This window comes from Bombus pyrosoma, linkage group LG6 (genome assembly GCF_014825855.1).
Source record: "Bombus pyrosoma isolate SC7728 linkage group LG6, ASM1482585v1, whole genome shotgun sequence".
Classification (NCBI taxonomy): Eukaryota; Metazoa; Arthropoda; class Insecta; order Hymenoptera; family Apidae; genus Bombus; species Bombus pyrosoma.
The window spans coordinates 2048578-2071696 of record NC_057775.1 but is presented as its reverse complement, the minus strand read 5'-3'; the positions used below and the strand labels follow the sequence as shown (position 1 = coordinate 2071696).

At 34.1% G+C, this 23119-nt stretch overlaps 1 protein-coding gene across 1 annotated transcript; it reads left to right on the top strand.

The window, feature by feature from the left end:
- The first annotated feature begins 3120 nt into the window (after positions 1-3120).
- Positions 3121-22055, top strand: LOC122568759 (cilia- and flagella-associated protein 58-like). Its single transcript, XM_043728884.1, has 11 exons — positions 3121-3960; positions 6188-6274; positions 7331-7459; positions 7705-7937; positions 11051-11327; positions 13286-13518; positions 14864-15275; positions 18821-19091; positions 19674-20188; positions 20785-21009; positions 21158-22055. The coding sequence occupies exons 1-11, from the start codon at positions 3928-3930 to the stop codon at positions 21428-21430; spliced, it is 2688 nt and encodes an 895-aa protein (XP_043584819.1). The 5' UTR covers positions 3121-3927; the 3' UTR covers positions 21431-22055.
- Positions 22056-23119: the final 1064 nt, after the last annotated feature.

Here is a 23119-nt window from a genome sequence, read left to right as displayed (position 1 = left end):
GCTTGTTCGTTACACATTCTTGTTTGTCTGCGGAGAATTTGGGCAAAGATACGTATAACTTTAATTTCCAACTTGAACATTCCTATCTTTAAAAAGCAATCCAGAAGAAAAAAAACGGCTCAAACCATCCTATAATTTTGGTTGCTCCCTGTCAAGAAAGTATCGTATTACGTCGCTATATAATTTTTTCTGCCAAAAACTACTGCACTTGGTGTTTTTTGATTTTTTTAGTGATATCCATTCGTAACTGCGGCGTGATTAAAGAGTGGATTTCTAATCACGCTTGTGGCAAGAAAATTTTTCAAATTGCACAAAAACTTTGTTCTGTACTCGGCAGAATATCTTAAACGAATTCTGCATGACACTTACAAAAAAAAAAAAAGAAAAAGAAAAAAAGAATGGGTAGATTATTTTCAGTATCGACACTATTTTTTTAAACGTCATCGTGTGTATTTAGATAGTAAGAAGTAAATATGTAAGGTATTTAAGCTGATGCAGGAAATAGGGAAAATACTAATAAAGATGTGATGAGTAGATTTTTACTCGCGTCAGATCCTCTGATATCGAGCTTCAGGAAAGTTGCACGTTATATGCATTTAAAAAAATGTTTGTCCCGAATCCTCATTCAAATGCCACACTGTGCGATTGTTCAAAACACCATATCTAATCGGACTTTCATCGCTATCTATTTTACGACCTGTAATAATACTTAACTATACTCATCGAATAGAACTAACAGTGTCGTTAAATTCTTCGCGTACGAAGTTATGACAAAAGCATGCATTTCGCGTGAATTTCACATTGCGGTTCGTTCATGGCTTATGAATCGTTGGTTAATGCCTTACGAATACAAAAACGAGGTACGAAGTATGATTAATCATGCAATGCTCAATTTTTTTTATTTTTATTTTTTTTTTTTTTTAGTTTTCTCTAAAAGAAGTCAATACTGTTATATCGAAAATAGAAATTATATCATTGTTACAATAAAATTCCATTTATCTGAACATGTCAGGGAACAGATAGTTTATGTAATTGGAGTTTATATAATAGAAGCTCATGACTACATTTTATTTTTCCTTCATACGATAGGAACTCGCGTTCAGATGAGTGAATTCAATTAAAATTCGATTACAATAAGTGGAATTCAGATAAATGGAGTTCCATTGTACTAAAATAATCAACAGCGACTGTAGAACTATACTTTAATTTTAATTGAATTTCGACCAAAATGTGTTATGGACCTTTATTCGAGGTTTCCATTCAATTATCTCTGCAGTTGTTCTTTCTCCCCGTTCATGCGCGTATTGTTCTGGTAACCAGGAATTCCCCTGTGCCTAAATGTCGCATATTAGCCTGTGCTTAGACAGAGAAACGAACTTAAACCAAACAGAGTAAAAATGAAGCAGAGAGAAGGAGAAAGAAACGCGATAGAGGAAGAGTGAAAAAGGATAAACCGACGAGTAAAAAGAAGATAGCGCGGTGGTATCCAGCAAAGTCACGTGTCATTTTAGGGTGCCACGGCGAGAAAAAAGTCGCGACGAACGTGATCTGCCAATTAGCTAGAAAATTCTGACTAACGAGGAGCGGAGAGTACCTCAGAATTATTTTTATATTATTTGCCCAGGCGTACGTGTATGCGTGTATCATTCGCGTGGCTCGCGTTCAACTTGGATTCTACGAAACGAATTTTCCTCCACAACTTTCTTCTTCCAAATAAAAATCTCCTGGGAAATTACAATTTCGCCATGCTTTTGGCTTTTCGGGATCAATCGTGCTATGCATTTTTGCGCCAGCATTTCGTGTACGTTAGAGTTCATTTCCTTAGAGCAGACTTGAAAGAAAGTTTTCTTAAGCTATGCTGAAAAAGGGGAACTGTAATATTCACGGAACGAAATAAAGCGCAACGTATTAACAAAAACACGCTTGAAACCGGAAGAACCACAAGCATGTCATCCAATTGTAGCGAAAGTTTAAAATATAAAGAACCTTCTGATTTATGATCTTCTCCCTTCTGAATTTATTTATTTCTTTTTCTTTTCCAATCTACAAATTCCAGAAACTCGAAAGTACGACATCCATCCGCCACGGCGAAAGTTTGAAACCTAAGATCGTAACTTTGATTCGACTATTTTCGACGAGTAAAAAATATTACGATATCGAAGAAAGAAGAAGTTGAACGGGGATATTTTAACAGACATGATAACGAAGGATTCAATAGTTGAACGTGATCATGTGACGAGGATCGCAGTTAGTATGTATGCGAATTACGAGTAATAGGGGAGGAGAATATTCGTAATATTGGACATCGCGAGCGTGTTTCGCCAATATTCGAATATAGTATAACACGGTGATTTCGGTAATGGGACACACTAAGAACGTGAATGTAAATAAAGTTTGTTATTCAAGGTGTTTAAGAGGTGTTGTTCAATGCCGAATGTATAGGCCTCTTTTTTTCCGTACTATGAACGACTCCACATATTAAATACCGTAAAATAGAGCTTAAGACAATTTAGTATGGGAGAATTAGTATATATAAATACTATACACACATACATACATACATACATATATACATACGACTAAGTGTTACGATGTAAAATGTTAATATATATATATGAACGCTGGCAATTTTATTAATACAATGATATTTTCGTTCAATGCGTTTTTCTATTTAGCTAATCTCGTTCTTGCGCTCAGTTCTTGCTGTAATCCTTTGAGTGGCAAAGAATAAGGTCGAAGGATCGATTAATTCTGGATTATGTCCGATATGCACTATGAATAATAATATGTACACAACTTTTTAAAATATTTTAAACTATAGAATTGCTATTATAAGTAACGCTGACTCGTTAGTAAAAGGCTTAAGCTTATAAAATGATAATTAAAGGAAGGAATAGTGATTTGGAAAAAATATAACTGTGGAAACAAATGTACATGATATAAGCAGAATAAACGCATGAATAAACAGATGCACAAATACAACACAAACTACACTATACACAACACTCCGTTGTTTCACACTTTCAGGATACACTGGTATAACATATACATATACGTACACCCCTGTTATTTTCGTGTAAAACGCGACATCCTCACAAATTTTCGGCTCTTTAGCATAGTGACACTGTCATAGTGCCTCCTTGTCATAACGTTCCAAAATATTCTCTCTATGCATATTTATAGAAATATTCTCTTAGTATGAAAACATATATCCAATGATGATATACACAATTATCGTTTCTCCATAATTACAAAAGAATATAAGGGATTTGTAATTCTTTCTTCTTTACTTCATTTCGAAATTTTAAGCTATCATAAAACGATAGCAATCATATTTTTATTAAGATCATCGACATTCTCATTTAAGTAGAATTCTGTCAGTTGAACACTCAAAGGGTTATTCATGGACTTGTACCTTCATTACGCACACGTGTTCCCTTTTTTTATCATATTACACATGGTACGTAGCAACAACCTGGATATTGATTTATCGCCGTATCTGTAAAGGAATTAGAGGCTATCAATGGCTACCATGGATACTAGTCAACAAAGGAAATTTTGATACTGGACTCCTTGGATAAGACATTCTTTCATCTTGCATTGTTCACTACACAGTGGAATTTGTGCAGTAATAGTACACATAAATCTTCGTTCAATCGTGATCCTGATTTAGCAAATACAGGATACCCTGCACACTTAATTTTCCTTATCTTCTTATATCATCGTCTTTCATTCATCTTAAGCATACTTACGATTTTTAATAGCAGAAGACAATCCTCGTACACATAGTTTACGTTTCATGCATTTTATAATAATACATTTTAAATTTGATTTTAATTAATTTTGGTTAAACTCTGGTGCGATACCTGCTGTGAAGGGGATAAATCTCGCTTAAAGCAAGAGTTCAGAATATTATCTGCTATCATCATGATGGACATGGAGATGAACGCTGGCTTAGACGTAAGCATATCCTTTTAATATAAAATATTAAAAACGAACATTTTTAAATACATCTGATATATTATAATACGTTTGCTAGTATATTAGTAAGGTATATTTGAATTGTTCGAATTTTCATTCCACTATTTTTCAAAATCGTGTAACATTTGTCGTCATAATTCTTCAACTATACGGAATAAAAAAGTCGACGAAAATTATCCAGATAACAAAACATTAAATATCAATTATTTCAAATTATTAATCAAATTATTAAATATCAATTTAATCGAAGCTAAAGCAGGTCGATATATGCAACGATTTTGGAGAAAATGTTTGTCACAGTTTATGTACCTTATTTTGTGTATGTATATTCGTCTACATTCATTTTGGTCATTATAAATCGAGCGCGATCAAGTGATCATAGAATAATGTTTAGACAGCCTGCGCCCGACTTTTCCAAAGTCCTTTTTCCTGCTCGCTTTTATACATACGGTTTATTAAATTGCATGTTGCAATTTTTAGATGTAATTTGATAGCGTAATAACTTTTTTAACAAGCTAATAAGTATGATGGACGACGATAAGCCGGGAAAAAGCAATGGACCAGATAAACAAGCCGATGTTGTTATTAAAATTGAACTCATTGAAATATCGATAACCTAACCGCGCGACTATCTGCGGTAAGACATTCTTTAAACGAAAGAATTACAAATATTTCACTAACTATACGTGCTGCTTTTTTAATTTAATTTTGTATTAGAATCCTAGATTTCTTCTTAATTTCTTCAAAACAATTCGGAGACGATGATTCGTCTGAGACCATTGCGCGAATTTTAAAAATCGTTGGTAGGATATAGTTATTAATCGAGTATTTTTTGAACCTTCTATAATCGCATAGATGATATTATTTCGACCCACTCAGGTCAGAAGGATATTTTCCAAATAAAAAGGATTACAATATTTAATAAATTGTTCAATTTATAGTTACAATGCTCAGCTATAGTATATTCGGAAAATAAGTAAAGTTATAGTCTGTCACAAAAGTCACTGTATGTCCTACAAAATGGACAATTTTATTCAGAAGTTATTTTATTATCATCTTGTTAAGAAATATATTATTATACAATGTTGTAACATCTTTCTTAAATCTTAAATTGAATCTAAATACTAAATCTAAATCGAAAATTTTCCTTAAATGAAAGATTTAAACGAAAGGTATTTCGATAAAGTGTCGGACGACTTTCGTGGTTGATTGTAGACAAGATTTACCGTCTTAATGACATAAATAAAATTCCGATCAAATGTTTAATGCAATCTTTAATCGTTCACTGTTCTAAATAATTTTATCTAAAATATTTCAAAAGAAAATTCTATAACGAATAAAATTTAAGTGATTCCTAACCCTTTGCACTCCGAATTTTATTTCAATTTCGTTACCAGCAGCTCCCAACGCTTTTAAGTGTTTTATTTGAAATTTACTTTAACTAAAAAATAAGACAATTTAAATAGATAAAGGAAGAAACAAAATTCACTTAAGTACCACTTTTATTCACACTATTGTTGTATTTTGTAATTTTTAAGTGTATGATATATCTTGAAACAATTTCCAGGATGCAATGCTGGCTTTCTTTCGCATGTTTCACAAAAAAAAGTGGGACTAAAAGAATGTCGACAAAGGAGTTCCCGAGATAAAAACCGATGTCGAGTCACACTCGACATAGGAGTGCAAAGGGTTAAAAAAAAAGAGGGAAAATATCGGTGAAATTTTCAATAAATTTCTTTAATCTCGGAATTAATATACAATTTTACTATTCTGAATTAAAGCTCCACTTTTATAATATCCTCACATGCAAACAACATCGAGATAATCCAACATGAATCAAAACTCTGTGCGATAATGTCTCGAATAAAGCTAGATAAACGCAAGGTCTCAGACGAAGGATCAATCGCTAATAACGAGGCTACACAAACTCACAGAATCTCTGAAACTGACTTCGTTGAAACCTCGAATTAGATAAAAACTTGTGCCTCGACCATCAATGGTTGATTAGAGCTCTCGTAAACTCGATAATAACAAGACAATAATGAGAAAAAAAAAATAGCATGGTGGTAAATTTTCGTGGATCCTTATCGGGTTCGTGGCGGTGATTAATATCGTGAGGTCAGTGGCGCGGCTAGGTGACGATGATCGTGAAAAAGTCACGGAGGACGCGACGGATATCCTGTTAGCGTGGAATGACGCGTTTCAGGATGAGGGGAGCGAGAGCAGCGAACCCGCGTCAGAGGGCAGCTCGGCCAGCAGCACGTTTTGCGACCTCGAGAAGGATTACTCGAAGGTGAGTGTTTTTGTTCGCCTCGAACAGTCTTTAATTAAGGGGAATGATACGTCGAATACGTAAGGCATGGTTTTTCGGAGGAGATCAGCTTTAATCGCTATGGTTGATGAGTGAAAGTAAATTGAGGAACATATCGAGATTTGTAGATAGACATTAAAAATGGTACGCGTTAGAACGTTTATGGAAAGGTGCAGTGCACCTAGCGAATTATTAGGAAATTAGTAAATTCTTGGGGAATCAAAGGAAATTAGAAAATCCTTTGACATTTATAGAATATAGGATGCACCTGATGAATTATCAGGAAATTAGTGAATTCTTGAAGAGTCACAGGAAATTAGCAAATTCTCTAACATTTATGGAAAGTAAGATGCGCCTGATAAATTACTAGGAAATTAATAAACCCTTTAAGAATCGCATTTTCGAGCAATAATAATATGTTAACAAGGTACATATTCAAAGGTTTCCTATTGAAAGATGCGAGAGTTTATTGCTACGAATATTGCGTGACCAAATTTATTACACTTTTCTGGAAAGTGATTAAATTTTAATTGAATTCGTGTTGCCTTTTGTTTTCTTCTTTTTATCGTAGAATATAATTATGGAATATGGAATATGGAAATTTATTAGTTGATATTAAGGAAACATAAATTTGACAGAAATTGGCAAATCCTTTATTACATGAAATTTAAAGATTCAAAGATTTCGTACTCAAAAGTGCAAAATGTTTATTAATATGAATATTAGCTGACTGAATCTATAGCGCGTTTCTAAAAAGACATTTCATTTTTATTGATCTCGAGTTGTTTCTTGCTGATCCATTCCAATTATTGAAGGGTACAGTTGCCTCTCTTAGGGAAACTGCAGCCGCTTGTTGAGGATTTTGAGTTACGGAGTACGTGAAATTTATGAGTTGATACTGAGAAAAAGCAAATTGTGCAGTATTTGAAAGTAATTCATGAAATTTAATCGTGGAATAATTGGGATTTGTAAATAGATTAATACTAAAAACGAATTAGAAATTAAAATCAAAATTATATTAGCTACTTTATTCTTTAGGTATTACAAGAGATGAAATCCAACGAGGCACTGGCTCCTTTCATGGCAGAATACACTAAACTTTACGAGTCTCTGTACAAAGCTTACAGAACAGAAAAAGACTTGACGGAGAGATGTAATATGTTAAGGGTATAATCGATATGTATGTTATTCGTGACTAGTTAATGCTGTAGCTGCAAAAGCTTAAGTAAAAACCGATTCCAAAGTCTCAGAGTTACAAGGTGTATTTAGGTCACTTAGCTCTCTATGTAATAACAATTTTATCGAAATTTTAGTAAATTATATAGAACAATTTAATATCAGTTATATCAGTTTTATTAGAAAATGAAACTATAATCACTTTAAATCTAATCGGAATACACTCTGCAACACAGGAAGAACTGTTTACAAGCGACCACAAAGTGTACGAGTTAACGCATACGATTTCTACGAATGAAAAAGAGATCGAGAAGCTGAAGCAAGAAGTATTGAACGCGATAAAGCGAGCGGATGCCGCTCACACGCGCGAGCAAAATGCACAAGACACGATTGAAAATTTGCGAGTGAACGTACAGCAATTGAGTCAGGAAATTGCGCAGAAGAACAGACAACTAGCCGCTATTGAAGAGTAAGTTCCTTCTTAATATTTTATAGTTTCTGCTAACGTTACTAGCTACTACTATATCTACATGGTGTTTCGTTTATTTCGCATTCCTTCATGTATGTTGGTTACTTTTATCGATACACGAAATTGTGTTTTGTAATTTATAATTTATTTGTACAAATTAATAGTTTCTTAAATATTCTCTCTTCTTGAATTTTTCGACTTTTTTTCAAGGCCAATAGGATCTGCCCGCTCATTTTTCAATCTTCCGTAGTTTATATATATGTTAACGAAGAATAGGCTACGGATATTTATGCAAACTCACGCAATCGATCATTTCCACAAAAATATGAAAACAATTTAAAAAGTTGGACCTATGCAGCGATATGTTTTACATGTCAAGTATTTTAACGAGTGCTATGATTTAGACATTTAGTGTATTTCTGTGTATTGTGTATCTGCAGTCTAAGCATAATTAATCGTTTAATTTCTCACAAACGCATAAAAATCTGCAGTTTAATGAAGAGAATCCTTCGAAGGATCCTTTAAAATCCCTGATAAGACACATTTTCCGCAAGTTCATTTCAAAATCCCTTTTAATCAGCGAATTCTTCACTCGATATCGACGAACATTTGTTAGAAACATTCAAATATCATGGCTCTGGATTTGTGTGCCATCCTGTATATCCCGCCTTTTAATTCATTGACCCTACGTGTCAGAAAAGTACAATCGCAAGCCAGAAAGACGTCGAGGATTTTCTCGAGTAGAAAAGACTAGCATAAGGATGACTTGATCGTCGAAAAGGGGATTAAAGTTTCCGGTTGGTCTAGAAATCCTTTGCAGCCACAGTTCTGCGTGATGGTAGTGAAACTCATGGCGGAATTTCTGAATAGCCCGAGGATTTAATTTCCATCATCGTTTCAGATTAATTCGATTCAGCGTTATTGACGAATCGATGTTCCCCCGGACGTGAGCATGCATGTTTGCCGACGGTGCAAACAAAATCCTATCAACCTTAGGGAATATGTAGTACGGTTCCTGCTTATTACCTTTGAATATTTAAAGGATGTAATTTATGCATGAAGCGCTAGAATTATCAAATTTTCTCGATATAATCGTGTTAGCTATACTTTTCAAAATAGAAAATATGGTATATATCATATACCATGTTTAATGGATAGCGAATTTTCCATTTATTTTTATTTTCCAATCGTTCTACATTTTCCAAGTAATAGTATCTTCCTGTTATTTACGCTTTCTGATAATTTTCTAGCATAGAAAGGCCAACGTTAATCGGTGAATTTGTTCGAAGCGTATACCATATCAATAATTTATTAACTTTCATAGTTGAGCTATTCAGTTCTCCAATCTGCAATTAATATTTAACGTTAATTTATTGATATGAAAAAAAGCAAAAAAAGAAACATTCTGTTACAAGCAACCAACGATGATCTTCTTTTAAATCAATGATAATCAATCAATGACAACCTTCGTTTAAATTGCGCCAGTTTACCTGGAAAATTTCACATGTTTATAGTAAACGATATTGTCATCAAGACATCGATCTGCCGTATGTACATACATTGTGATCACATCGGAGCCACACGGATGTCCAGAGTCTAATCCCCGAGGAAGATACCATCGTGTTCGATAGTGGATCGTCTCTGTTCAGTCAACATAGCTACAATGCAATTCCGCTCCAACGGGACCATAGTTCGTAGCACAGTAGTTCGTAAATATGTTGTGTTTCGTTTCTCTGGTTCGTATCCGGACAAAGGATTAGGCAACGGCTGTCTTTAACTTCCGGCCAACTGTCTTACAGAGAGATAACGCATTCGATCGATATCACTGGTCTCGCGACAGCTTTGTAATTGCTTAATAGCTAGGAGCAACCTGAATTTCTCTGGTCCTGTTTCTGTACTCTTCCGTTTCCTTTATATTTGTTACGTGCTGTCCTCGATATTTATATCTTCTTATATTTCTCTTTTTCGTCGCTTTGTATTTTTAACTTTTTTGTTATACATGTATACATAATTATGTATACATAACAAAATATACCATTATTATAAATACTACTGTAATTATATTATTTTTATATATATTGCTATTAATGTAGTAATATATTCTTGTATCACTGTTTATTTCACTTTTTGGATTTTAAACTCCCCCGACGAATTAGATGACATATTTGTACTTTCTCGGGTTTCGATTCTGCTCATGTTAGTATCTACGTTGCGCTTTGTCCCGACATTTCATTTTCAGGTCCGCCCTGAAGAAGCGAACTGGAACGTTGGCGAAATATCAGAACAGAGTACAACGAGAATACTAATAAGATACTAATACGGTTTCTAAATACCAAGAAAATCCAAAGAACCGTAAATATGTTCGTTTGCTATTTTCCTATTTTATTATTTGCCTTTTCCGATTCTATTAAAAGGAAGGTTTTAACGATAACTTTAAGAATATGCGACAACTGGGATATCGCGGCATCTTTAATAACAAAGACGTTAGCAAGTAAGTAGTTAGCACGAAGTAGCCAGTTTTTAAAATTTATTGCTAACGATAAGCTATACCATCGTCGGAGATCGTTAAGCTGGTAAAAGCTTCATATCCTGATTACCTTATCACATTGAATCGCATGAATTTAAAATTTTCGACGTGTCCCACGAGTCCAGAGACCACGTCTCTTACCAGTAACATCGTCTCCATAGTGTCTCTCGAGCTTTAGCTCGTATATCAGGTCTCTTAAGCTCTCTGTATTCTGACCAATCACCGACGACGCGACCACAAGAGAATAACAGCAATACATAAACGCCGTAAATGTAGTCGCAAATGAACCACTCAAGTTTCTAACATGAGAAGACATTTTCAAGAAAATCTCAATTAAATTCCGTCGATAGCTTCCTTAATTGTTTTACACTTGTTTTACAAATACTCTATTTATTATATGTTTCAGAGTTTGAAATTTGCTAAACAGCAACTAAAACTGTTAGTGTATTCGTTCTATATAGAATGAGCTTTCTTTTATCGTCAAAACAGTAGCTACGAAGACTCCTATTTTAATATACGTTTTGTATTCTTTGTATTAAGCAACAATAAAGAAATCTAACGATGTTCCTCGATTCAACGGTTGCAGCACGAGCATCGCGAAACAAAAAGAGAGTCTCGCACAAGAAAAGGAGAAGCTGATGAGCGAGATAAACACGTTAAAGCAGCGACTGAAGAACATGGCTTTGTACATAGAGGAGCTGGAGAATAAAAATAGCACTGCCGGCCATCAAATAGCCGAGATGCAAGAAAATTTGGATATACAACTGAACGAAATCTCAAGAGAGCGACGAGGCAGACAGAGGGCAGAGGAAGAGGCCTTACAGTTGCAAGAAGGACTTGCAATAAAGGCGAGCGATCTCGAGGTGATGGATCTCTAAACTTGTAATTTTGGCGTATGTTATGGGTAAACTGCGAATTTTTATGCATTGGAGGAAAATTGAAAAGATGTAAAAATGCATAGAAAGTTCATAATATAGAAAAACATATTAGTATTCAAAGTATAATACCGATTGCAGTATGTAGTAGATAAAAGAGAAATACATATAAAGCTCATAGTATGCAAAGATATATAAAATGTTCAAAGTATAATATTATTATACATCTCGGTTAATTTTTAATTGTTAATAATTGAAAAACAAAACCTAAAACGTAATCTTTTGATTCTTAATTTTCATCTCATTTTAGCCTCGAGAATAACATCTGAAATATTTTTACTCCTGTTGTAATATTTAGAATATTCTTATAATATTTAATATATGAAACAATCTTCAACTTAAGTTTCATTTTTTAAGTTTATGTTCATAAAAATGTGAATTTGCTTATCAAGCTGAATATCGGTGCACGTATCAATTTTCAATCCGCCAGTTTAAACATCGACTTTAACGTCGATCGTCTAAAATCTCTCGATTTGCGCCGACGAGGAAGTCGCAAGAGAAGTTCGCGCTTAAAAAGTTTGTGAACTTCTTTCAAGCTTCTTTCTCGACCGAAAAATCAAACGAATCGTCTTTTCCTTCCCCGTTAATGCTTCTTACCAAGCAAATGCACGCGAAAGTTCAACAAGTTTCTAGCGGACTACAGTGGAAACGAAACGAAACGAAACGAAACGGCGAAGCTTGGTCGTAGCAGCAAGTTCCAAGCAGTCGATGGAATTTCGCTTTCAAGAACAAAGCTTATCTCGACGAGGTGATCACCGAGCGGTTGTAAGACATGACTTTGATCTGCAAATCGAAAACTTCCGCCGGGAAACTTGTTGGGCAGTTCTGTGGAGATACACGATGGTGATAGTCTCGTGAAACCGGTAGAATAATTTATGGGCAGCTGCGATTTCGTCTAGTTTGAAAGAGGTGTATGATTAAATTTAAGTTATGGATTTGATCAGTGATTTGTTTTGCATTTGCTGGTCGTCACCTTTTGCTTCTTCTTTTTTCATCGTTGTTAGAAGAAAATTAAAGAGTAATTTATTGCGTAAGTTGGTCTCATTTCTGGTCACAGCCGAAGATATATCCATATAAATCCTTGCTTACAACTAAATATGAATAGAAAGTGAACATTGATAATATAAAGAGGGAAACGCTTACTCATAACTTTGACCAACTGTATTATAAGAAGTTATGTTAATTTTCCTCTTCTCTATCATTATTTATTATTTTTTTCTATGACACAGGATTTAAAAATATTGTATACAATAAGTTATTGTATATAATAAGATGTATGCATATAAATCTTTGCATACAACTAAATATGAATAGAAAGTGAACATTGATAATATAAATAGGGAAATGCTTACTCATAATTTTCACCAACTGTATTATGAGAATTTTTCTCTTCTCTAAATAGAATTTAAAAGTATTGTATAGAATAAGTTCTTGTACTTTCAAATTCTCAGATTCTGATTTCAAACAATAATCGTCAGATTAAATTAAATTGTTATGTTAATTTATCTCATTTATATACTTCACACAATAAATATCACAGTGATATATGTTAAACAAAGTAGGACAAACATTTAGTTTTATCACCTGAGAATTGAATTGAGGAGATGAACTCGCGTGAAAGATTAAATTAAATTAGCACCATAATAACACATAGCTAATCTGAATAATTTAGCCGTGACTTATCATATATCGCTGACGTTTCATTTAACTTTTTATTTGAAATCTGCAATTGTCATAATTTATTCTTTTGCGGTCTGATTTTAAGCTCATTTTTCACTTTCAATACTCGAAGTTTCGTCGCGCCTTCACCTATTCAATTTCATACGAAATTTTTTGTTCTTATCGATGTTTATTCTTGCGATTAACAGCTTTGTATACTTTGCTAGACGGCAAACGAATCGATAAAAGCAGCAGCTGCTAATGTGATAAAGTTGGAGAGTTTGCTGAAGGAGCAAAGAACATCCGGCGAAAAAATGCAAAGGGAAATAAACAAGTTGTCGGTAAAGAAGTTGAACCTCGAATCGGATCTCGAGAACGCGAATAACCAAATAGAAAATTTGGACAAGGAAATGTTGGAGAAGGACAAGCAATTGAAAGATTGGAAGCAGAGTATAAACAGGTACATAAATGATGTTTTAGAATAGAGAAGTATAATAATTGAATAAATAGCGTTCCTGAACTCGTTTGTTTGCGTTATATTTTAGCCTTTATTATAATTATATTTTTGAATAACAGGAAGCTAAACGATGTATGTAGTCATACTCGCAGAATTTTATAAAATGAAAGAGATAACGATATTTCGCAGTAACATTTAATTGATAATTTTGTTCAGTCGTATAATACGCTTTATTAAGTACCAGACAGTTTAATTCTATTGTAATGCGACAATTTACCGAGAATTATAGATATTATAGCTATTTTTTACATTTGTTAAACGAGTGTGTAACGATTTCTGCGGCATCGATGCACTAATAAATAATTATACATTTATTCCTGCATTAAAACAGTATAGACATGGTCATGTGAAATTTATGGTCGTTCGAGCGCATAATACTACGTTGAATTACTTCATTTATTTAGAGGTAGCCAGCATGTAGAAGCATCAATCTGTAATACATACATCTGCTATTATTTAACACCGTTCGTTATTGTATAGTTACCTTGTACTTACCATTTAACGTAGGTCGTAGTTGACGCATATATCAGTTAAACGCATATCGTTTATGTAAAGCACTTGACAATTAAGTAACCTAACTTAAATTGAATATAAACTCTTGAATAATTTCCTAATGGATCGCCAGTTTCACGAAAAAAACTCAATGTCTTGTAATTTCTGATGTAACTCTATTCAAGGATTTTGTGAGCAAAGTGTTTTAATTTTTGTACTTTCGCTTAAAAACACGGTGGCTGCAAAAAGTATCGGCATTATATTTACTATAACATTTACATGCTAATTAATTGAGTCCAAGTATATTCATATCATCAAATAGTACAATCGTATGACTATACAAATGTGATACTATGAAAACGAAATACACAAACATAGAACCTAATAAAAAAGCGCTGTACTTTTTATAATATTTGTATCGACGTAAAGATACAAATAATTTTGTGACTAAGTCGCTGTTCTAGTTTTTTTGGTAAGTCAGATAAACAAAGTTAGATAACTGTATTTGAATTTTTATGACCGACCGTGTTTCCTTTTGAAAATAAAGGATTACAGTTTTTCATAGAATATCGTATTTTTATTAACTTAATTAAATAAATGGAATCCAAGTAAAAATATATTTCATTCGCTGAATATTATATGATAATTCCTATATTTTTCTATATTATGCATACTCTGCGCAATTTCGCAGTTTCGAATTTCCTATAAATGCATAAAAATCCGTAGTTTACAAATTAGTATCTTGCTACCAACGTTACATTTACATTTCATCTACAATTTTTGGAATGGGTCGCAGGATGAGGGAAGAAGTCTCGAAGCACAAGGCTCAGAAAGAATCGATAACGAAGCGATGGCAGAAGATTGAGATCGAGAGATCAACTCTGGAGCAACAGCTGAAGCACACATCGGCGAAATCAAAGAACGCAGAGCATCAGAAGATGATATGCCAGAAACAGCTAGTCGACAAGCAGCAAGAAATGGAGGTCCATATACGCGAGAAGAATGTCTTGGCTCGTACCAAGGAGAATTTAGGCGACTATATTAGGAGAATACAACACGAGCTAACGGTGTGCGAATACAGCAGGAGGAAAATCGAACACGAGCTTGACACTTCGTTGCGGGATATTATGGACGTTCACTCGCTCTTGAGCGCAGTGGAGAAAGAAAGGGATAAGCATAGCTTGACCGCTCAGAATTTGGCACAACAGGTGAGCTTTAGTAATTGAGATAGAAAGGTAAAATAGGAAAATAGGAACTCGTAAGATTCTCATAAGAATATAATATTTAATTGATATTGTTTAATTTCATACACGTTCCTGATAAAACGAATATCGAAACAAACAATTAAGTAATATACGTATAATTTAATATACGTAAATCGATAACAATAAGTTAACGATAAGTAAAGTAAACCAATAATTTATCAGACAGGAACGAAGAAATTAAATAAAAGTAGATAAGTAGAGAAGTAGATGAAGAATTACGGGTAATTAACGAAAGAAGAAATAGAATGCGAACAAGATATGACGTAACTCTAAGTAAGACATAGCATAACTAGTAAGAGGAACGAAAAGTGGAGAATTTGATCGTATGCAACTGAGCGAATAGTATAAGACACCAGACTGGGTTAGATAAACTGAGAGTGACTCACGCTTGAGCGAAGTGGAATGGGTCGTGGATCCGTGGTCAGACAAGTGAAATGATACCATATTTGTTCGGGCAAGGAGAATAGTGCTGTAGTGAACAATGTAGGGCCATATATGAATAACTGTACATTATTCACGGTTATCCAAGCAAAATTCTAAATTCTACGAGTAATATATAGAGACTACGGAAGTAGTAAAATTTAATTCCAGACGATAATTTGAAATTTTTATTGCATCGTTTTTCAAAATTAACAGAGCTATATGTTTAATAAACGAGAAATTTGAGTTCTTCTTCAATGTGGTCGTTTGAGCGTTTTTTCCACTAATATGCTACTAATATCTTGTATTTATATTTATCCACATCAACAACGTGTATGTAACTATGAAAATTTCGTTCTCGATTTGGCTAATTTGTCTAAAAAAGTTCCACCTCTAATATCGGATTAATATCTCCAGTTGCTGTTTCGATGCGATATGTATTGGTTATATATATAACCACGTAATGTTAACCACGTTAAAGAAACTTGCATATATTTAGCAATTGCTGGGAACAAAAATTTGGAACTCGTTATTAGATGTCGTGGTGAATTTGCTATTTCTAATGTTACCGTCTGACCGATAAATCTTCTTTCCTATCAAAAACCCTCAGGAATTCGATAAAGTTCATTTATCACACGCGATCGCGATCGATCAAGCTCCCGCTGCTCATGCAAATCGAAAATGGCGCGTATGCGATAGGATAAGCGGAATTATTCAGGTGTACTGCGTAATCGGGTATAATGGAAGTAGTAGAGGTAGACATGCTGTTAAACATCTATCTAATAATAGGTGTTGATATAGCGTGAGCTGTCAGCCAAGTTGTATGGTAGACGTGCAGCCGAGCGATCGGCAAGCGGGTACGGTTGCTGTGTGCACAGACATCAAGCGAATTGCACTGACGGATATACGGTTTGCCGGCCAGCGGGAGGTAAAGGTAGACATAGGTCGGTCGTTCATTTTAGGTTTGCTCAGGGTTAGTCGTGAGATCCGTCGTGCTTTCGAAAGATTTGCGACCAGATAAGGCCATCATTCCAGAGGTGACTCCGCTAAATTGTTTATAACCTTCTTATTAATGGGTTTTTTTGGTGTAATTCTGTATGATTTGACAATTCATCACGAAGATTTGGTACAGCAAACTGGTACAGTAACTATGTTTTCTTAACGTTCCCCCTTTCGAGGAAATTGATCAATTTACAGTCTTTGCATCACTTTACAATTTTTATTGATATAACAAAGATTGAATATTGGTTGAGTAAAGGTAGACTTTTGTGGAGGTTTGTATCTGTAATTATAAAACTAGGTAATGTAAAATAATTCGTTACGAATTTGTCACATTTTTTAAATTCACTATGTAGAATTTTGTCTTTTTAACGTACCAGCGATATACCAGAAATTTCATTACAGAATATGATGCATTGTTTAGTTGTATTTTTGATCTACGTCAATCATTAACTGACTATTGTCATAAAGTCTCTAAATAATATTTCATTCGATTTACTGATACAGCTCGTATAAACACACACGCGTGATGAGTATGTATTGATAAGCAGATATGTAATAAATTGAATTTACTGTATTCGAGGAAATAGCGTCTTAACAGTGGTTGAACGCATCGTGTGTAACCGCATCATATAGATAGGCGTACATGGCCAGTACAATCCGATGTATATAACCTGCTCATTTCATGATTGTACATGAAATTGTAATTAATACTAGATTAGTAACTACTACCAGAGATAGGATCTACACTGTACGCAAGGGTAGAATTTGATCCAAACGCTTTACAAATAGCGATTACACCTAATAGTACTATGATCCTCTTCTAGTACCCTTTTCAATAGCTTTGTGCAAATATCTACAGATGAAACGTATGTTAAATTTCCAAAAAATTTTAGAAATATTTCGAGCGAATCAATAGTTTTTCTCTATAAAAGGTATTTATACTGGTGGAAAAATTTAGTGAAAATATAGCTGGAAATTTTTCTTTTATTTGCAGTAAACAAATGCGTTATTTCTCACGCCAATCGTTGAATTTCCACTCTGTAACACCGTTCTAAATTCTGTTGTTCTAAATTCTAACGTTTCGTACTTGATACTCAGCTACTAAAACGCTTGTCAAACAAACTTTCTACGCGCCCTTCGGAGTATCCATTATTCATACACAGTGTTACTCGACTAAGGTGTGAATTATATAACTACTAACTATTCTGCTGTAACAAGACACACAAGGTTTTCGTTACACTCATCGTCAAGTACCGAAACGGTTATGTCCTTTTAGATGACTCATTTTCGTAAATTTTAGTTTTCAGGAACATCTCGTTACTAGAAGTGGCAGTATTTCCTTCTTGCAACAATATTAAGTTACAAAGTTTGTGACATTATATGAATTTCTTAACGTAGAGGTAGTATTTAATATTCATGGGTCTACCGGGTAATCGAAAATCTAATTTTATATTTCTTTCAACAATTTCTTTAATTAATTTAATTGAATTTATTATTACTATTGTATTTATTTATTATTATTTATTTTAATTTAATTTAATTGAATTCTTTGAGTATTCTACGTTGAAATGTATGCAAAAATTTCAAATATTAAAAGCTTCGAATTTAATTGTAATATACAATTGTTAGTATAATATAAAACTTATTAAACTTCATTTTTATGGTAAATTAAAATTATCATTTTTGGTAGGATCTATGTTTAACACACTACAATTTTACATAGATTTTGAATTTTACTAAGTTTACCATATGTATACAATTTTTCTTAACTTATTATTTTTAACTTCGACTAAACTTGCAAAACAATTTTTGATAGACTCTATACAATATATATCTATATACTAATATTAAAATAAATTTTCTAAATTAACGGAATATAATAAAACGTTGTACAGTATAACAGTATAGAATTTATTAAATTTTAATAATAATTTGAATTTTGTTGCCAACATAAGTGTTAAAACTTGCTCATGTTCATGCAACGTCTCCACTTCCAGCGTATAGAAACGAACACGTCGATTTGCATACGTCACTAATCGAGTCGTGTAACTTGGTCGCGTTAATAGGTGGAGGAATACATAAGCGAGGTGAAACTGAAGCAAGTCGAGATCTCGAGCTACAAGAAGCGGCTAGCTGAAGCCGAGGCTAAGTACCGTCAGCAGCAGAATATGTTCGAGACTGTTCGGGCTGAGAGAAACGCATGTGGCAAAAGCCTGACAGAGGCGCACGACGAGATACAGGAGTTGAAGAACAAACTGAAGGTGTTAAGCCACCAAATCGAGCAGCTGAAAGAGGACATCGTTACCAAGGAGGGCCAACTGATCAAAGAGGAGTTCAGTAAGCCGTCTTCTTCGCTTTTGACAACCGTTCGATGCGCGTTTCAACAACACTTAACCCGTGATAATGTGTTAATTGAGTTTTGGCGGTTTTCTGTTGTACAGTTGGCCTCGTTCTTTGGTATTGGGCCAATGTTTGGCTAAAGTTAGGGAAGTTGGTTTGCTTGTTGCAGGCAGGAAAAGGGATCTAGTGAATACGGGTCTGTGGATAAGTTTTAATTGTTAAACTGTGTTGGGGAAGGTGGTTAAGCTGTTAAAGTGGACTTTCACAGATCAGAAAGTTTTTTGATAAATAACAAAGTATTCTATTCACGATTTCTTGTTCACCTTTTACACTTACATTGAATGATATATTCATATTTTCCAATATTTGAAGATTTCCATATTTTTTACCTTTCAAGCAATGTTGTATTATATAGATTGTTATTGAAATAATGTCTGAATATTTTTGATTGAATAAAGAGAAGCAAAGATAGCAACAAAAGTGCTAAACGCACGATTTTAGCTAAGGAGAGCAGTATTTAACAAAATTTCGAAAGGACAAAAATTTCGGCGAATTTTCATGCTACGATTTGTCTTCCAGTACGCAATAAAGTAGAAAAGGAAAGAGAAGGGTTGAGAGTCGAGCTGCAATCCAGCCGCAAGGAGGTGTCGGAGCTGAAACGTGATATCGAGTCGATGAAGCAGGAAGAAAAGAGCTTGAGGCAGGTGATTCAGCGCGCCGAATCGGACATTGCACGACATAAGAAGGATATTGACAATATAATGAATGAGAGGGACATGTTGGGCACGCAACTGGTCCGAAGAAACGACGAGCTGAGTCTTCAATATAGCAGAATAAAGGTTTTGCATGGAACCCTTCAACGAGGAGAGGTTCAGTATAATCAAAGGTTGGAGGATATTAGGCTGTTGAAGCTGGAAGTGAAGAAGCTGAGGACAGAGAAGACTCTGCTGATAAAGAATATTCAGAACATGAGCGATCTACGTAAAGAAGTGTTCCATTTGAATCACGACTTGACAAGAGAGAGATTGAAAGTGATGGCATTAGAGGAAGAAGTGCAAACGCCGTTGAACATTCACAGATGGAGGAAGCTTGAGGTTTGATGTCTCGATTATTTTTAATATTATATATCATCGTTTAAAAATATGTAAACATTTGCTTATCTTTGACACGTAACATTATCGAAAACGTGAACTGATTTATTTTTCATACTTTTTCCACAAGTAATCTTCGCGCCCAAAACTCCGAATCGTATCTATCGCATATATCTACACCCTTTAGGTAGTGTCATGGAATGACAACCATGTAGATCTCGTTATCTGAAAAAGTTTCGTCTATCACTTAACACGTGTAACCTACTTCCCTTGTATCTGCCACGTGCGATCTAGTTTTGCTACACTTGTCACATACAGTCAAAAATTTTTTACGTTCCGTCAATTTTTACATAAATATAGATTCAAGAAGTTCTTATCTTAAAATACAATAGTTTTTATTTATTTATGACAAAATATTGTGGGAATGCTTAAAATTTTCTTGAAGGGATCGTTAGGGACGATTTTAAAAAGATACGTAGTTCCGATCCTCGAAAATAACAGAATACATTATCAAGATTTCGCTATCTGTATCGTCGACACCCTTTACCCCACAGATAAACATATTCTTTTCCAATGAAATATCTACTAAATTTGAACAGGGTTCCGATCCAAGTACCTACGAACTTTTGAAGAAGATACAAATTCTGCAAAAACGAGTGATAAAAATGGCAGCTGACATGATTGAGAAAGAGAAGAAAATAAAAGACACCGAGAAACTGTACATGAATCTACGTGAAATTCTGTCGAAGCATCCTGGACCTCAGGCCATGATTTCTCTCAATAAAACTCAAAAAGCATTGCGTGAGAGGGGGAAGAAAGTGAAGGTATAAAAATAAATTTCTTTGCAAAACTGTTTCTGGTTAGAATTTATATTTTATATTAACGATAATAAAATATCGGAACAGTGAGATTCAAGATTTCTTTGCCTATCGTCGATCTGGTCCTATTTATTATACTATTCCCTTTTTTCAGTGTCTACTAGCTGAGTTGAGCATGTACGAGGTTCAAATGGGCGAGTACAGGATAGGCATGGATAGGATGAGCATCGAGATGAACGATTTGAAGAAGAAATACTTCATACAGAAGAAGAAATTACACATATCGAAAGAATCGAAACCGAAATCTTTGTGCCAGCCTGTTTTCCCAGCTATAAGTCAAAGTCAAAAGAAATTCTGCGGGGGCGGCTTTAACATGGCGACTCCAACTCCTAGAAATTGTTTCGTCGTGGACTCTGAGTGCAGATGAACTTGTATCGTTCGCCAAAAAGCTAACGCAGAGAAGGTGCAGCTCAGTCTGTTTGTTGAAACGACAATGCGACGCGACGGTGTAATGAAAATATAACAGTACACTTTACAGGATTTCTGTGTGTGCTTTTCCGTCTATGAAACTCTTTTTGCTCACGAATCTCGTTTTTTTCTCTTTGTTCTCTTTAGAATTTCCGTCAATATTTACAAACTGTGGGGAGACGTCGCGTCGTTACGACGATGTAAAAGTGTGTCATCGACAAGTGGGAGAAAGGAGGAGAAGGAGCAATTCATTTCCATTTTCTCTTTTGTTTTGTCTTGAGTTTTTAAAGAAGACTCTACGAAAAGAGTAGAAGTAACGGTGGAAGAAGTCAGAAGCTAGAATTTTATTGATTGTGTTGTTTGGTATTTGAGGATGACATTCTTCATTTCGACGGATCTAAAGGTTGGACCAACTAAAATGTCGGGATTTGTTTGCTTTGTTTTCAAGGGTGGTGGAGTAAATGTTGATGTTTGCTTTTGCCATGTTAACCTGGGTAGGTTAAGGAATTTGTCGAAATACTATCAAGTTTTAAATGATTTTAGTGGATATTTCTTTTGAGGGATTTGTAATTGATTTGATTGTATCTTTTAAACAATAATTAGACTTTCTATTTCATCATGATGTATTTAATAACGAAAGTTTATCATATTTTCTAATATTTTAATTAAAAAATTCATTGTATTTCGGAATCATTTCTTTCTCTTTTTTTCGATACACACTATTTCTGTAGTGTATAACAATTTGCATAATACTTTTAATTACTATTCCCCAATCCTTTCACATTTTCACATATCGACGGCTCCAAACGTGCCTTCTGCTTTTCAGCTTAATCTGTGGTTTACTGTAGCAGAGAAGTAATAGCTAAAGCAATTGCATGACCACAGATGAATGCCACGAGAGTATTCGTTGACGCGTAAATCTATCGTCGCTCGAACAGGCGCCAAATTAATTACGGTTAGCGGTAATAAAAAATCTTGCAAAAAGAAAGAAAGGAAACCGGAGAGAGGAAAAGAATAATATTTCACCTTTCCCTTCTATTTCTTAATTTCATCTTTACAAGAAAAAATGTAAAAGAAATCGTGTACCGTAATCTAAATCTCTTGCTTATTTAAATTCTCCGTAAATGCACAAAAATTCTCGATCGAATTATTACATCAATTTAGAACTATCACAGTTAATTTACAGCCTACTATTATTGGTTGAATTTCTCTACAAACGCGTATTTTCACGAATAAACTAAAGAAGTGAATATAAAAATATAAGTATTTCGGATATTTCGTACACATTTAACTACTACATACATTCAGTACAATATTTATTTTAGTTATTGATGAGTTTACTTTAATCAGTTAACAGCGTCTGACGCGTATACTTTTCGCACAAAATAAAAAATGACCGTTTATTATAGTACTCCAAATTTTGATAAGAAGAAATAAAAATATCATGTAGCAATATGTTTACTTTATATTGCCAGTAGACTGCTATCTATTGTAATAGAATTACTACATGAAAATATTTTTCCATCTTGTAGATGTTATGTGTTTGAACTCATGCATGTCATAAAAAAAAAAACAACGAAAAACTAAATCGATTAAATTTTTTGGTCGAATGTGTCGAACAAATTATCGAGGAATATGCAATTCGGCA

Coding starts and splice junctions, on each gene's coding strand:
- LOC122568759 (XM_043728884.1), top strand. CDS start 3,928: ATGATGGACATGGAGATGAACGCTGGCTTAGAC. Junction 3,961..6,187: donor AGATGAACGCTGGCTTAGAC/GTAAGCATATCC, acceptor GACGCGTTTCAG/GATGAGGGGAGCGAGAGCAG. Junction 20,189..20,784: donor ACAGATGGAGGAAGCTTGAG/GTTTGATGTCTC, acceptor AAATTTGAACAG/GGTTCCGATCCAAGTACCTA.